The sequence below is a fragment of the Poeciliopsis prolifica genome, unplaced genomic scaffold (genome assembly GCF_027474105.1).
Source record: "Poeciliopsis prolifica strain line A6 unplaced genomic scaffold, Auburn_PproV2 SCAFFOLD136, whole genome shotgun sequence".
In the NCBI taxonomy this organism is placed as follows: domain Eukaryota; kingdom Metazoa; phylum Chordata; class Actinopteri; order Cyprinodontiformes; family Poeciliidae; genus Poeciliopsis; species Poeciliopsis prolifica.
In genome coordinates, this window is record NW_026562511.1 from 372,246 (window position 1) to 385,565 (window position 13,320).

At 45.9% G+C, this 13,320-nt stretch overlaps 1 protein-coding gene across 1 annotated transcript; it reads right to left on the reverse strand.

Moving 5' to 3' along the window:
* Positions 1 to 6,324: 6,324 nt before the first annotated feature.
* LOC129355498 (regulator of MON1-CCZ1 complex-like) lies at positions 6,325 to 13,267 on the reverse strand. The gene is made up of 21 exons (XM_055025097.1): positions 13,044 to 13,267; positions 12,771 to 12,847; positions 12,601 to 12,685; positions 12,464 to 12,520; positions 12,302 to 12,388; positions 12,093 to 12,233; positions 11,426 to 11,529; positions 11,233 to 11,322; positions 11,040 to 11,145; positions 10,711 to 10,819; positions 10,602 to 10,646; positions 8,946 to 8,999; positions 8,750 to 8,878; positions 8,577 to 8,683; positions 8,381 to 8,500; positions 7,978 to 8,055; positions 7,805 to 7,909; positions 7,651 to 7,719; positions 7,446 to 7,533; positions 7,226 to 7,363; positions 6,325 to 6,928 (listed from the first exon to the last, which is right to left on the reverse strand). Exons 1-21 carry the CDS (start codon positions 13,140 to 13,142, stop codon positions 6,849 to 6,851), a joined length of 1,968 nt encoding a protein of 655 aa, XP_054881072.1. The 5' UTR covers positions 13,143 to 13,267; the 3' UTR covers positions 6,325 to 6,848.
* Between the last annotated feature and the right edge of the window lie 53 nt (positions 13,268 to 13,320).

The window sequence follows — 13,320 nt, forward strand, 5'->3', positions numbered from 1 at the left end:
TGCCGTTTTCCTGTCCGGGTTTCATCTCCTCTCCGCCTCCACGCCTATTTCCTTTGGAAACGTCTGAACTTTACAGCTGACCCCAAAGGTCTTCAGCTGAGCATTAGAGACAATCATTGGTTTCCAGAAGGTGACAGCGGATGGGTTTATAAAGAATAAATCAGGTTGGTGTGAACACTATTCGAAACCTGCTGCACATTAAAGGGCTCAACGTCCATCAGCACCAACCTGAGCAGAGGGACGGTAGTCTGGCCGTCTCTTGTTTTCTGGCTTGTGTGTAGAAAACCTTTTTCCTGTTTAATATTAGATGACCTCATAAGCAAGTCAAACCTCAGTGACTTATATTGGAACTGTAAGGCGGTGATGGTCGGTCGTTCAGCGCCTTCAACAGAGACGAACCGCGGATTGTCAGGAGCCGCTGCGATTGGCCCATCGCTGCCCTGAAACTGGCACTAACGTTCCCACACCTAACGTTCCCACACCTAACGTTCCCACACCTACTGCTACCTTCTGTACTACTAACTGCAGCCAGGAGAGAAAGGCTCGGCCTCTTTAGCTGCTTCTGCAACAACTGGACTTTATGTCAACTAAAGCTTTAGTTATTAATTATGTTCAACCATCAATCAGGTGTCTGAAGCTTGAAAAAGCTCTTGAGTTGTAATTTCTACCTGAGGTTGCTACACCAGCTAGCGGGCTGCTATTAACTTCTTTAGCTAATATGTTGCTTTAAAAAACTAAATAAAATCTAAACTGGATGTTTGATTTTGATTAATTGAAGATAAGAAAATAGTTTGATGGGTTTTAGTCAAGATGCTACTTGGCTAGCAGGCTAACAGATCGCTGCTTCGTTTTAGTTTCTGTCAGATTTCAGTCGAAACTTGGATTCAGTTTTTCTTTCATAATGATGGAAAAATTCTGTTTGATGAAATTGACCAGTTTGCAATTAATTTACCCAAACATGTAGCTTTGTTGATGCTAGCAGTGCTAACAGATGCTAGCAGCACTAACGGATGAAAACAGTTTTATTGGCTAATGTTTCCGTTCCCTCAGTAGAACATTTTCTGAATAATGTCTGAAATGTTTCCTGATTTTCCAGATTATCGCAGATAAACAGAACTAAACCCAAAACAAGCGAGCTGAACTGTTACAAAACAATAAATCTTTGTGTTTAGGAATGAAATTCTGTCATGGATTGTACTTATTTTTCTTTCCAAAACTTTTTTGCTGAGATTTATGATAAAATGTTTTAATTCTTAGTGAATATGGGACATGGCTAATAGGCTAACTCCAGTTCACTGTTGCTAAGCAGTAAAAAATTGGCATAACTTTTCTTTTTAAATAAAATTATCACCAAATTATTTGAGATTAATTTTCACAAACCTGTCAAAGTTAGCGCTAACGTTGAAGTGAAGCTAATGCTAAACCTCACCTTTACTCTTTAGAAAACAATAAACATTTTTTAAAATAGTTAAATAGTGAATATAGTCCATAAATATCTTTATGTTCAATCTGAAATGTATATTGCTTTAAGATGCTAACAGCTTCATTAGCTTCTGTTGTTGGCGTTAGCAGTGCTTTTCTCATGAATTAAACTTCCTGTAGAGGGCGGTAAGGAGCGGCCCTTTCTCTCTCCATGGTTTCTGTCTCGTTGGCTTCCTGTGTCCTCCCTGTCCTCGGGGCGTTTGTCTCCTCGTCTGTCCCGTCTGCGTGTGCGGCCATATGAATACTGGACTTCCATTCGAATGCACATGGACTGTTTTTATTGTATTTATTTGGAGCCCAGGCGTGTTTCTGTGTGTGAGTTTAATTGTCTGCAATGACTTGAGAAGAAGCCATGTATTAAAATGTCACATTTATGCTGCAGAGTTGTTGAGGATCTGGTGTTTTTGTTGTTGTGGCTCGACCGGCTTGCTCAAGGGCACGGCAGGCCGCGAGAGACTCGGACTAGCAATAAGAATCCTTCTGAATCCAAAAGCTTTATGTAGATTTTCCTGTGTGTGAGTCGAGAACAGTCTGTCTGGGTCTGTTGGTTCTGTTTATTTTTAGTTTTCTTCTATGACATAAATGCATATAAAACTGTGAAAATCTATTGTGATTAATTAAAGGGTGAGTTTTAGGTTAGATTTTTTGCATGTTAATCTAATTTGTTCATTATGGATGATTTCTCCTTTCTCCATCACTTCTTGTGCTACACATAAAAATATCAAAATCTATATAATCTCGCTCTCAGGGTCTTTCACAAATCCATGATTTGAAATGCTTCTTGTTGTTTTCCTCCTGAGTCGCAGCTTGTCCAGATTACTTTGTCTTTTTTAAAGATGACATCATGATCAGATCTGTCAATCACTACATTTAGCACTTGACTGTGAACTCGTCGTTACCAGACACAGAAAATGTGGTTTGATTTTTGGTCTCCAAACTCTGATCTGAAGCCTTTTCTGTTTTATTTAATGAGTTTTTCTTTGTGTACTGGACCTCAATCACAAAGCATTATAAAAATGCAGCCTGGATCTTTTTCTGTCCCCTGCTGTTAGCAACATGACAGTGTTCACAGAGTCTAGAGATGTAAGCCTGCTCTGTATTCAACCCAATAAGAAAAGCAATAAAGATTATGTAAAGGAAAGGTGTGTCAATCAACATGGGTCATACTTCTGTCTTCTTTCATCGTCAGAACCGGATTCTGGGCCTCTTAAGTTTTCTCATTAAAGCTGTTTAACACCCGATACTCTCAGTTCTCTTTCTCACTAAGTCAAACCAGCCTGTTCCCCTCCTGGCCTGTGGGGGCGCTGCACCAACAACCACTGAAGGAAATGACACTAAAACATCTGTAGACACTGAGAGCAACTTCCTGTTTCACCAGATGAAACACGATGGAGGCGTCAGAGTTTAGTAATTTCTCTTTAGAAATGGCTCCTGAAGCCCAGGAGCCATTTCTGCTGCTACTGCTAGGCTAGCATGTTAGCTTTGGTTGTATTTACCCAGAATGCCCTGCGCTGTTGTACACTTCCTGCTTTTGGAGCGCTCTCTGGTCCGCTTGGTGTTCACATTCAAGTGCTTGGCGTTCAAATGTACAAGCGTGGACCGAAGAGGAGAAGCGAGCAGCACAGACGCTGGTGTGGCAGTTGCTACGGCACAGGGATGAGAGAAAGAGTCGCTCGGTCTGGGTTCACTTCAACCGAACCCAGACCGAGGTTTGGAGGATCAGAGGTCAGAGGTCGATTAGCGTTCACACCTCACCAACCGAACCGGACTTCCTAGGCAAACGGACTGGAGTTGGTCTAAACAGGTCTGGTGTCGATGCAACCTTAAATCTACAGTAGGAACGTTGGATGTTCCAGGTCTGGGTCTTGGTTCTCTGGTCGAGAAGCTCTTCAAATGTTTTATAGATTTCTCTGTAGAATCTCCAGAACTTCTCTAGAACCTCCTGACTGGTTCTTTTTGAGCGATTTAAAGGTTTTCCTCTGGTGACGGTTTTGATGAAAACATGACGTCAGACGACTGACAGTCACTGACTGCGTCACAAGTGCGACTCCCTTTCAACAAACCAACCCACCATCAAAAACGTCTGGCTGGGTTTAGGGACAATGGTGGACTGAGCAGAATGTCCAACATAACTTCTGTCTCCTCTGTCGTTTGTACGGATCACGTTTTGCTTCTTTTCAGACTCTGGGACGCCCAACTGGATGACGACACATTCACTGGAGCATTTATTCACCTGTAACGCAAAACAACCCAAAAAGGGCCTCTAAACTGGGCTTTGACGTCTGGTGTTTTTAAGATTCAGCTGAATTAACTTGTCATGATGCAGTGAAGCTCACTAATGACCTGATGGATTCAGGTGTGCTGAAGCAAAGATGCAGCTCACGCCGCGTCTTTCGGCCTGGAGTTGAGAAACCCGTGGCGCAGAATTAATCAGACAGGCCTCGCTGCAGGGCCAATGTTCCCTTCAGCCTCAAAATGTCTGCCTGTCACTTTTTCCCAGGATGCTTTCCAAAAGCATCTAGACTTTTAGTCCAAGACTGAGATTACACAATCAAGAGTGGAGCTGGGAAGGAGGCCAGACTTTACACAGCATGTGAAGACATCGCAGAGACACGATGAGGTTTTAGTGGTTTAGTGGAGAAGATCTTCCTGATTGAACCGACTGTCCCACAGGACTGTGAACAACTCACAGCTCTGGGAGGAGCAGGAAGGAGCGTCAGGTTGCTGTGCTCAGGCTGGCGGACGCAGCGAACGGAGCAGCTGGAACAGGAGCAGTTCAGCTGGAGACCGAGAGAGGACAAGCAGAGCCTGGAGGGTGCTGGGGTTAAAGGTCAGTGGAAGTTGGATGCCACCTAAAGACATTCCCTCAGAGCTGAAGTAAGAGACTGAAGTAAGAGGCACCAACTCGAAGTTTTCTGTATTATAATTACCTGTCGTGTGGTTGGAAGAGGCCATAATCCTAAGATTAAGTGATTAAAAATATTTTTAAAAATTGTTTGTGTTGTTGGCTTCAAAATACTTTAAATATGTCCCAATGATCTGCTTATGAAATATTAAACACATTTCTGGTCCCAAAAGCATAATTGGAAGACCTGTAGTTCTGTGGTCCGCCAGATGGGGGCAGTGTAGGAGAATAACCTGAACCTGGAACTGTTCCGAGTCAGAGAAGAAACCAGCGGTCTGAACTCGTGAGTTTATTGTCTATAATAAAAGTTAATGTGGCTTATTTTAATATTCTAGTTGCATCAAATTCGTCTCGGATTATAACAGCCTCTTTACACTGTGAGTTGTTTTCCACCTGACGTCAATTTAACCGCGTTTCCCTTAAGCTAAACATGCTAGTTCGGCAGTAGGCTAGGCTAATGTAGCATCTCTGCTTTTAAGGGTTTTCAGCTGTTTTTGTTGGAATAATATGCAAAAAGTGCCACGTTTGGTATTATAAATATCTGCTTATTTAACTTTAATCTTCAAGTGTTCAGAATGAAGCTTTTTAAATTAGTTTGAAGGGATAATCTGATGATTTTGGTCGGTTCAGTTCTGCCCCTGTTGTTTAACAGGTTTATATATTTGGCATGTTTTCAAGAGTTTTATCAAAAATCATCCTGCTGGTTATATCCACATCCTGGATTATAATTACCATAAACATAACTACATTTTACTAGATTTCAAATTAATTTTATTTGTTGAAAATGCTTTATTTTCTTCCCAATCTTACTTTATGAACCATTTTGTGTCCAACTACAGTCTTCAGGCTCCTTCGGGTTTTGAGTCTGAAAAAGTCACAAATCTTTTATAAAAATGTGACTCACTGAAGGAAAAAGGTTAAGCTTCTTGTTTTAATTATTAGTTTCAGTTGCAGGAAGTGGTAGTTTGTGAGCACCGTCGCCCCCTGGTGGCTGTCAGGATGTCTGCAGCTTCAAACCTGCTCAGGTGAATAGATGCGAACTTTTAAATGTTGTGATTGTTCTGTCAGTGAAGAAAAGCTGTTAAGTTCACATACAATCCAGATTTATTAAAATACTTTATTTTACATAATGAACACAGATTTACATCATTGTTATGCAGCCTCATACAGGCATAGGCGTAAATCCCAGGGGGTGAAGTCTGGAAGTCTGGTCCCCCCAAAAACAATCATTGAAGAAACATTTGCATTTAAATAATAATATGAAAAGGTAAAAGAAACAAAATAAATCTGTCATTTTAGGTCCCCAACTACCATTATGAGAAAAATGGTTCAGTCCAAAGCTCTGCAGCACAAACATTAAACCCTCCAGTAAGTAAATACTTACAACAAAAGACATCTCAACATTTTATTTACTTTCGCTGCTCAGTGGGAAGAAACACATGAACAATAAAGATCATTACCTTTAATCATGATAAGCTGCCTCATTAGCAAAACTGCTGCACTGCTTTCATAGAAGGTAGCAAACATTCATATTTAACTCTAAGTTTTAGTGAGTTTGGAGGGAGGAGCTGAGAACAGAAGAAACAGCATTTATAAAACCACACAATAAAGTCTGAATAATTTTCTATATAAACTCTGGTGCTTTAAATGTGGTAAGTTATGATTCTCCCCAGATACTCATTTCTATCTGCCTGTTCTCAGTCATCCAGGACTAAACTAAAACAAAGTTTAAAATAAAGCAAGTTAAGTTATTATTTAAATAGCCCATATTTTGTATTGGGAGGCATTTCAATAAATAAATGTTTGAGGAATTTTATTAAGAGCAGTTCCTCATTAAAACTTTATTTAGAACCTTAATTGTAAAGTGTAGCAGAGAGTAGATCAGTCAGGCTGAACAAAACTGGTATAGAAGCAACATTTGAGTTTTAGTTTCATTTCTCAATAATTTGCTGACTGACATGTTTGATCTGCATTATTAGTCATTTTTGGTCCTGCAGCTTGAATGTAGTTTAAAAACTTTTTAAACCATTTTTACGTTACATTTTCCTGTAACTTCACCAACCCTCCAAAATTGGTCTTCAGATATTTTCCTGTTTTTTGGTCCCCCCCCAATAATGAGCTGGATTTACGCCTTTGCATACAGGTGCAGCTCAGGCTCCGCCCACAACACCTGACCCAAATACTGATTTCCTGTTTCAGTGTTTATTTGCAGACATGGAGTCAGAGTGGCACAATATTAAAGCATTTTCTGCTATGAAAGTTGTCATATTTTAGGAATAAAGTTACATTTCACACTTTCTAATCTTCAAACAAAGTCATCTGCAGTTCATGGAGTTATAATTAGTTATTCACAGACAGATTTAGGATGTGAGGAAGAGGAGGATGCTGGAACCTTCCTGGTGGTTCTGCTGCGTCCGTTTGGTCCTATGGGGGTCAGAGGTCATCATGCGGAGGTCAGAGGTCACACTGTGGACGGCTTCATCAGCGCCTGCTCCCCAAACAGCTGCTTGAAGTGCGCCACATGCTCCTCACAGTGTTCCCCTGGTAGCCGACACATCAGACTAACTCAGATGCTAACGCTACCAAGCTAGTATTAGCATCAGATGCTAATGCTAAAATAGTTCTATAGTAAGGGATAACCGCTGCTAATCTCATTTCAACCGATTTTTGTCCCTTCGCTTTGGTTTCTCAAAAAGAAATGTTTTTACAGAAAATGTATAAACAGGCTTTCAGTTCAGTTATTCATCAGAATTCAAAGTCTGAATGAACACCAGCTGGAAACAAGATGGCGGCCGCACATCACTCTGAACTCCAGACGGAAGCGGTTCTGGTTCTGACCTGGGTTGAAGGACGGGTTTCCTCTGAGGCGCTGGTTCCGCTGCTGGAACGACCGGAACACGGTGTAGAACAACATCTGGTCTCCCGTCTGCCGCGCCGCATCCAGGAACTTCCTGGCCGACACGCTGTCATGGCCGCCTGCGTCAACAAACCGGGTCAACGGTTACAGGATGGCCTTATATGGTCAAAGAGCTGCGGCGCTAACGGCTAACAGTCGTACCAACGCTGCGGATGAATCTGAGCGCGCCCAGAACCTGCTGCTTGGACAGCAGAACCTCCACAATCTCATCGTTAGCCGTCGACAGGCGCTGGAGAGACAAGATGGAGAGCAGTTAGTGGCAGGGAGACAGATTAGCAGGATGGACAGGGTTAGCGTGTAGCATGGTGAGGTTCTGGTTGGTTCCGGCCCACTTCCTATTCGGTACCTTGAGCATGTCCAGAGATAGCTGGTGGGCTGGAGGGTAGGTGCTCTCCAGAGACAGCAGCAGGCAGGCCTGAAACAGAACCAAACACAACCAGCTGAGTCAGGTGGCTGCCCCCCTCAGCATGATGCTGCCGCCGCCGTGCTGAGGTTCTGACCAGAGGTTTGGAGTCACTGAGGACGTGGTACTGCAGGAACTGGTGCAGCATGTAGAACAGGTTGTTCTGGACCAGAGTCTTGATCACCAGCTCATACAGGTAATGCTGCAACCAATCAGAGGCAGCAGTGTCAAAGACGGGGAAACGGGAGCGCTCACTCGCCTGCGTTTTACCTGGACGGTGATCTGGTTCTGGTTCAGGGAGCGGATATACTCCATCAGCACGGCGATGATGAACTTATGGGACACGTCCTGCAGGAAAACAGCAGCAGATTAAAGTTTTTGGATTAGCCTAAATGAGTTTTAGTTTGGAGGTAATAACACTTTATCTGACATTAATTGTAAAAATTAAAGAATTTTGGTGAAAATGTACTCTGGACTATTTTTATTTTTATGTATGAAATGTTCTCCATCACAGCTGGAGATTAGAACAGTGCAGTTACAGCATGCGGCCATGTGGGGGCAACAAACCCCTGAACCTCTACAGGAACATCAGATGAATAAAATCTGAAATCAAGGATAAATTCTCCATGTTCTGATGATGGATCATTATGGGATGCCTCCCTGCTCCTCCCACCTTCCTCTCTGTGAACGCTGACAGGACGTGTGTGTACATGTCTGATTGGTCAATGACTGCCTGCGTCCGGACCGGCCGTTTCTGGGTGCCGCCGCCTCGACTCGGACCCGACTCCATGGCCTGCAGACCCAACAGAGACTCCTTTAGCCCAGCCGGGTCGCCGGTTGTTGAGAGAGCCGGGGATTCCTGCACTCACCGCCGTGTAGCTCTGCTCCGCCTCCAGGTACTCCTTGTACACCTGGTTGAGCTTGTCAAAGACGGTCGCTACCACGGGTAGGCTGCCCTTCACCTGCCCGTCCAGAACTGGAACAGAAACAGTCGTGGGTTTCCCGCCTGGCAGGTGGAGACACTGACAACTAGGATACGCACTCTGAGAGCACACCGACAGGATCACCATCTTGCAGTCCCTTCGCCGCAGCAGGAAGTCCATCAGCTTCCCCTTGTCCTGCAGCAGGTGGACAGTAGGGGGCAACCTCACCTGCAGGTACCACAGGTAACCTGGGGCACAGGTGAGAGGTTAAAGAACAATCCAATCACCGTCAACTCAGGCAGAAGGAGGACAAACCTTCACTGGCGCTGATGATGATGTCGGGCTGGAAGACGCTCCAGGAGGAAGAGTCTGGGTCAGAACTCAGGAAAATAAACTAAACGTGTCAAAGGAAGTGACCTTTGACCCTCAACGAGTCAAACAGGAGTTTAAAGTGGATACATAGATGCAGGGAGAGAAAAAATGAAGTTCAAATAAACCTAACAGAGAATCACCTCATCCCCTACCCCAACATCACCTCATCCCCTACCCCAACATCACCTCATCCCCCACCCCAACATCACCTCATCCCCCACCCCAACATCACCTCATCCCCCACCCCAACATCACCTCATCCCCTACCCCAACATCACCTCATCCCCCACCCCAACATCACCTCATCCCCCACCCCAACATCACCTCATCCCCTACCCCAACATCATCTCATCCCCTACCCCAACATCACCTCATCCCCTACCCCAACATCACCTCATCCCCTACCCCAACATCACCTCATCCCCCACCCCATCATCTCATCCCCTACCCCAACATCACCTCATCCCCTACCCCAACATCACCTCATCCCCCACCCCAACATCACCTCATCCCCCACCCCAACATCACCTCATCCCCCACCCCATCATCACCTCATCCCCCACCCCAACATCACCTCATCCCCTACCCCAACATCATCTCATCCCCTACCCCAACATCACCTCATCCCCTACCCCAACATCACCTCATCCCCTACCCCAACATCACCTCATCCCCCACCCCATCATCACCTCATCCCCTACCCCAACATCACCTCATCCCCTACCCCAACATCACCTCATCCCCCACCCCATCATCACCTCATCCCCTACCCCAACATCATCTCATCCCATACCCCAACATCACCTCATCCCCTACCCCAACATCACCTCATCCCCTACCCCAACATCACCTCATCCCCTACCCCAACATCATCTCATCCCCTACCCCAACATCACCTCATCCCCTACCCCAACATCACCTCATCCCCCACCCCAACATCACCTCATCCCCTACCCCAACATCACCTCATCCCCCACCCCAACATCACCTCATCCCCTACCCCAACATCACCTCATCCCCTACCCCAACATCATCTCATCCCCTACCCCATCATCTCATCCCCGACCCCAACCAGACAGATTCATAAAAGAGAAGCTGCCCAACATGTTACCGTTTAATTTATTGATCTGAATGTCTCCTTTATGAATCTCACGATCAGGAGGAACTTTATTGGTTTGGAGAAATTCATAGGATGAATATACAACATCTGGTTCATTTCTAAAGTAAAATAAAAAAAATAAACTGAAATCTTGCAGGAACTAAACGATAGAAAAACCCGGATATGGAATTTTAATTTAGAAAAATTTGACCCAATAAATCAGCAAACCCTTTGACTTGTTTGATCAGATTTTTCCTCAAGTTAAATGTTTGAAACAGTAAATAAATTTTGTTTTTTGGTGATAAAGTTTGAACAATCAGACGTTAATTTATGAAAATTAACTTCTGGGTCAAAGAACCGGGTCCACTTCCTGTGGGCTGTGAAGAACATCCCACTGACCTCTAAACCAGGAAGTGACCTGCTGTCTGCCTTAAACAGACCCGTAGTTTTAACAAGCCAGCGGTTCTGACCCGGTTCTGATGCTAAACCCCAAAGGATACAGAGCTGACACGGAACCGGCGGCTGAGTCGGAACGGCAGCTGGACCTGCAGAAACACTCAGTCAGGTTTGAACGTGGACTCGGAGGGCGGTTCTGACCGGGTCGGGTACCTGACAGAGGAATCCTGTAGGGATGGATGGACCGGGCCGGCAGAACCGGCTGGTGGGTGTTAACAGTGCAGTCGGGCTCCTTCAGCCTGATGTCGAAGATCAGAGACGTCTGCCGGAGAGAAAAACGGGTCAGAACATCAGGACACATCAGAAACGAGTCCGCCCGGTACCAGGTCCAAACCCGGAGAGTCACAGGTCAGATCCACAAGTTTACAGAGAGAATGAAAATACAAGGAAAGACTCGAGTCTCAGGCTACAAGTCCTGTCTTGTGCAAGTCGAGTCCAGTATCTGAAGTCCGGTTGCCGAGTCCCGGTTCCGGTCCGCTGACCTGTGAACTCTGGTGGTGAACGACGATCAAGTTGTCGACGATGTTCAGGGCGAACTTCCCGGTGGTGTTGAGCTTCAGGACGTGGCTCTTCTTACAGGCGCCTTCCCTGGAGCAGAGCAGAACCAGAGGGACGGGTCGGTGTCGGAACCGGGCCGGTCCTGGACCGGGTGTTCTGAACGCAGCACCGACTCACCTGGGCAGGTGGTACAGCACCACCTCGGCTCCGGGGCTGTTCGCCGTCCGGGAGTGGTGCTTCAGGTACATGACGTACAGCTGGCCGTAGCTACACACACACACACACACACACACACACACACACACACACACACACACAGAGCGCTCAGCGTCATCAACGGGCATCAAACGCCCCAACGCCCGCCACCTACATGGTTGCCATGGCGATGTCCCTCTCCGACAGCGTCAGCTTGGCCGGTTTGGGGACGACCGGCAGCTCGATCTCGAACTTGGTCATCTTGGTCATGGTTCCGTTCTGAAGGACAGAGACGAAGATGATCAATGTGTCAGATCAATGAATCACTTCACCGAACCTGAACAATTCAAGATGGCCGCCTTGCTTGTCATGGAAAATTCATTTTTGCACTAAAATCACAATCTAGATGCAATTTGGTGTCAAATCATAGCCTACATATTTTGAATAATAATATATTGATGTTATTTTTTTTCAGGTGAACATTTTTCAAAATGGCCGCCATGGTTTTTATGGAGATTTGACACAGCAAAAGTTAGCACCAGTGGAAGCTAAAGCAAACCAATAAGACAGACCTTCATCTTCCAGTCGGTGAGACTCAAACTGCTGCATATTTTTCCTTTCAAGTTGCATAAAAATTTTGACCAACGTCGAAAACGAATGATGTGACAAAGTTTGTCCAAGTCATGAAAACGTTAATGACGTTAAAAGGCTCAAAACCTGCGGCCATCTTGAAAATAAATCCTACAACCTGACGGGTTAGCATGCTAATTATCCGCTCTGTAAAGGTCATCACAGTACGGCTCAGAACCAGAACTTCCAGAAGCGGATCGGGAGAGACGGACCCGGAAGGCGAACGGCTGCAGGACGTTGCCCTGCACCGTGGTGGACAGCAGGATCACGGCCGTTTCCGGACAGTACTGGTACCAGTTCACGTTGATGCTCTGACTCTTCAGCAGCTTCAGGCTGCGCTTGTCTGGGAACACCTGGACACACGGACACACAGGTGAGCTGCGGGTCAGAACCGAGTCTCCGGGGAACGACCCGGACCGACCTGGTAGAACTCTATGCCCTGGTCCGTTATGAAGACGATCTCGTTCCAGCTGGTCCAGCAGAACCCCAGAACGCTGGCGTTCTTCGTCTGCAGGAGCAACAGAAGCAGTTAGCGGACAGAGCCGCCTCCACTACCTGACCTTTGACCTGCAGATGGACCGACCTTACACTCCTGGGTGAACTCTGTGTGTGGATAGTCGGGGATGAAGTTGATGAAGTCCTGGAAACCCGGTCAGACGGTTAGGAACCAGAACTAAACAGAACCAGGATACTCCGAATGCAGACGGCCCCTGAACTCACCACGGACTTGGAGGTCCGCTGGACCGCCAGGATCTTGTTCCCGATGGAGAACTTGATGCACTTCACCTCCCCTTTGTCATCCATCCTGCAGAGGAAAGCAGAACCATCAGCCTCACCTTTGACCTCTTCACAGCTTCATCACGCTTAGAGCCTGACATGATCTGGTGTACCTGAAGGCAACGCTGCTTTTGTCATCAGGCCCTTTCACCACCACACCTGTAGCTCCACCTGAACGCACCGCAAACACCTGCAGACAGAACGCAGGGCACCAAAACCCGCAGCATTTAAATTGTTTTTAAAAGAAAATACGATAAAATACAGCCTTCTCCCTGCTGGTACCGGTTCTGTTACGAACAGCTAATTCAAACTCACCATTAGTTACCTGTGTAGCCAGGTGAAAACCAAGCCTTACTAACTGAGCAGAGGCTAACGGGTTAGCTCACCTGTTTGTTAGCTTCGTCGAAGAAGACGTTGTTGACGCTTGACGCATGCTCAAACTGGACCGGGTTCTCGCTCATCTCCAGGTAATGTTCCTCCGCCATCCCGACTCACCTGGCCTTCACTTCACCTGCAGTTTGAAGGAGGAAAACAGCGCGGAAGCAGCGGAGCATTAGCTTTAGCTGAAGGGCAGGACTTCCGCTTTACTCCTTCAAAATAAGAGCATAACCGGGATTTCACAGGGAATTCCAGTTTTAAATTAGCTATCGGTGTTTAATTACT

Excerpts from the sequence above, each read along its gene's own strand:
- LOC129355498 (XM_055025097.1), bottom strand. The coding sequence starts at position 13,142 with ATGGCGGAGGAACATTACCTGGAGATGAGCGAGAACCCGGTCCAGTTT. Across the intron at positions 12,848-13,043 it reads TCGACGAAGCTAACAAACAG|GTGTTTGCGGTGCGTTCAGG; the intron begins GTGAGCTAACCC and ends TTCTGTCTGCAG. Across the intron at positions 8,056-8,380 it reads CAGCGTTCACAGAGAGGAAG|GACGTGTCCCATAAGTTCAT; the intron begins GTGGGAGGAGCA and ends GTTTTCCTGCAG.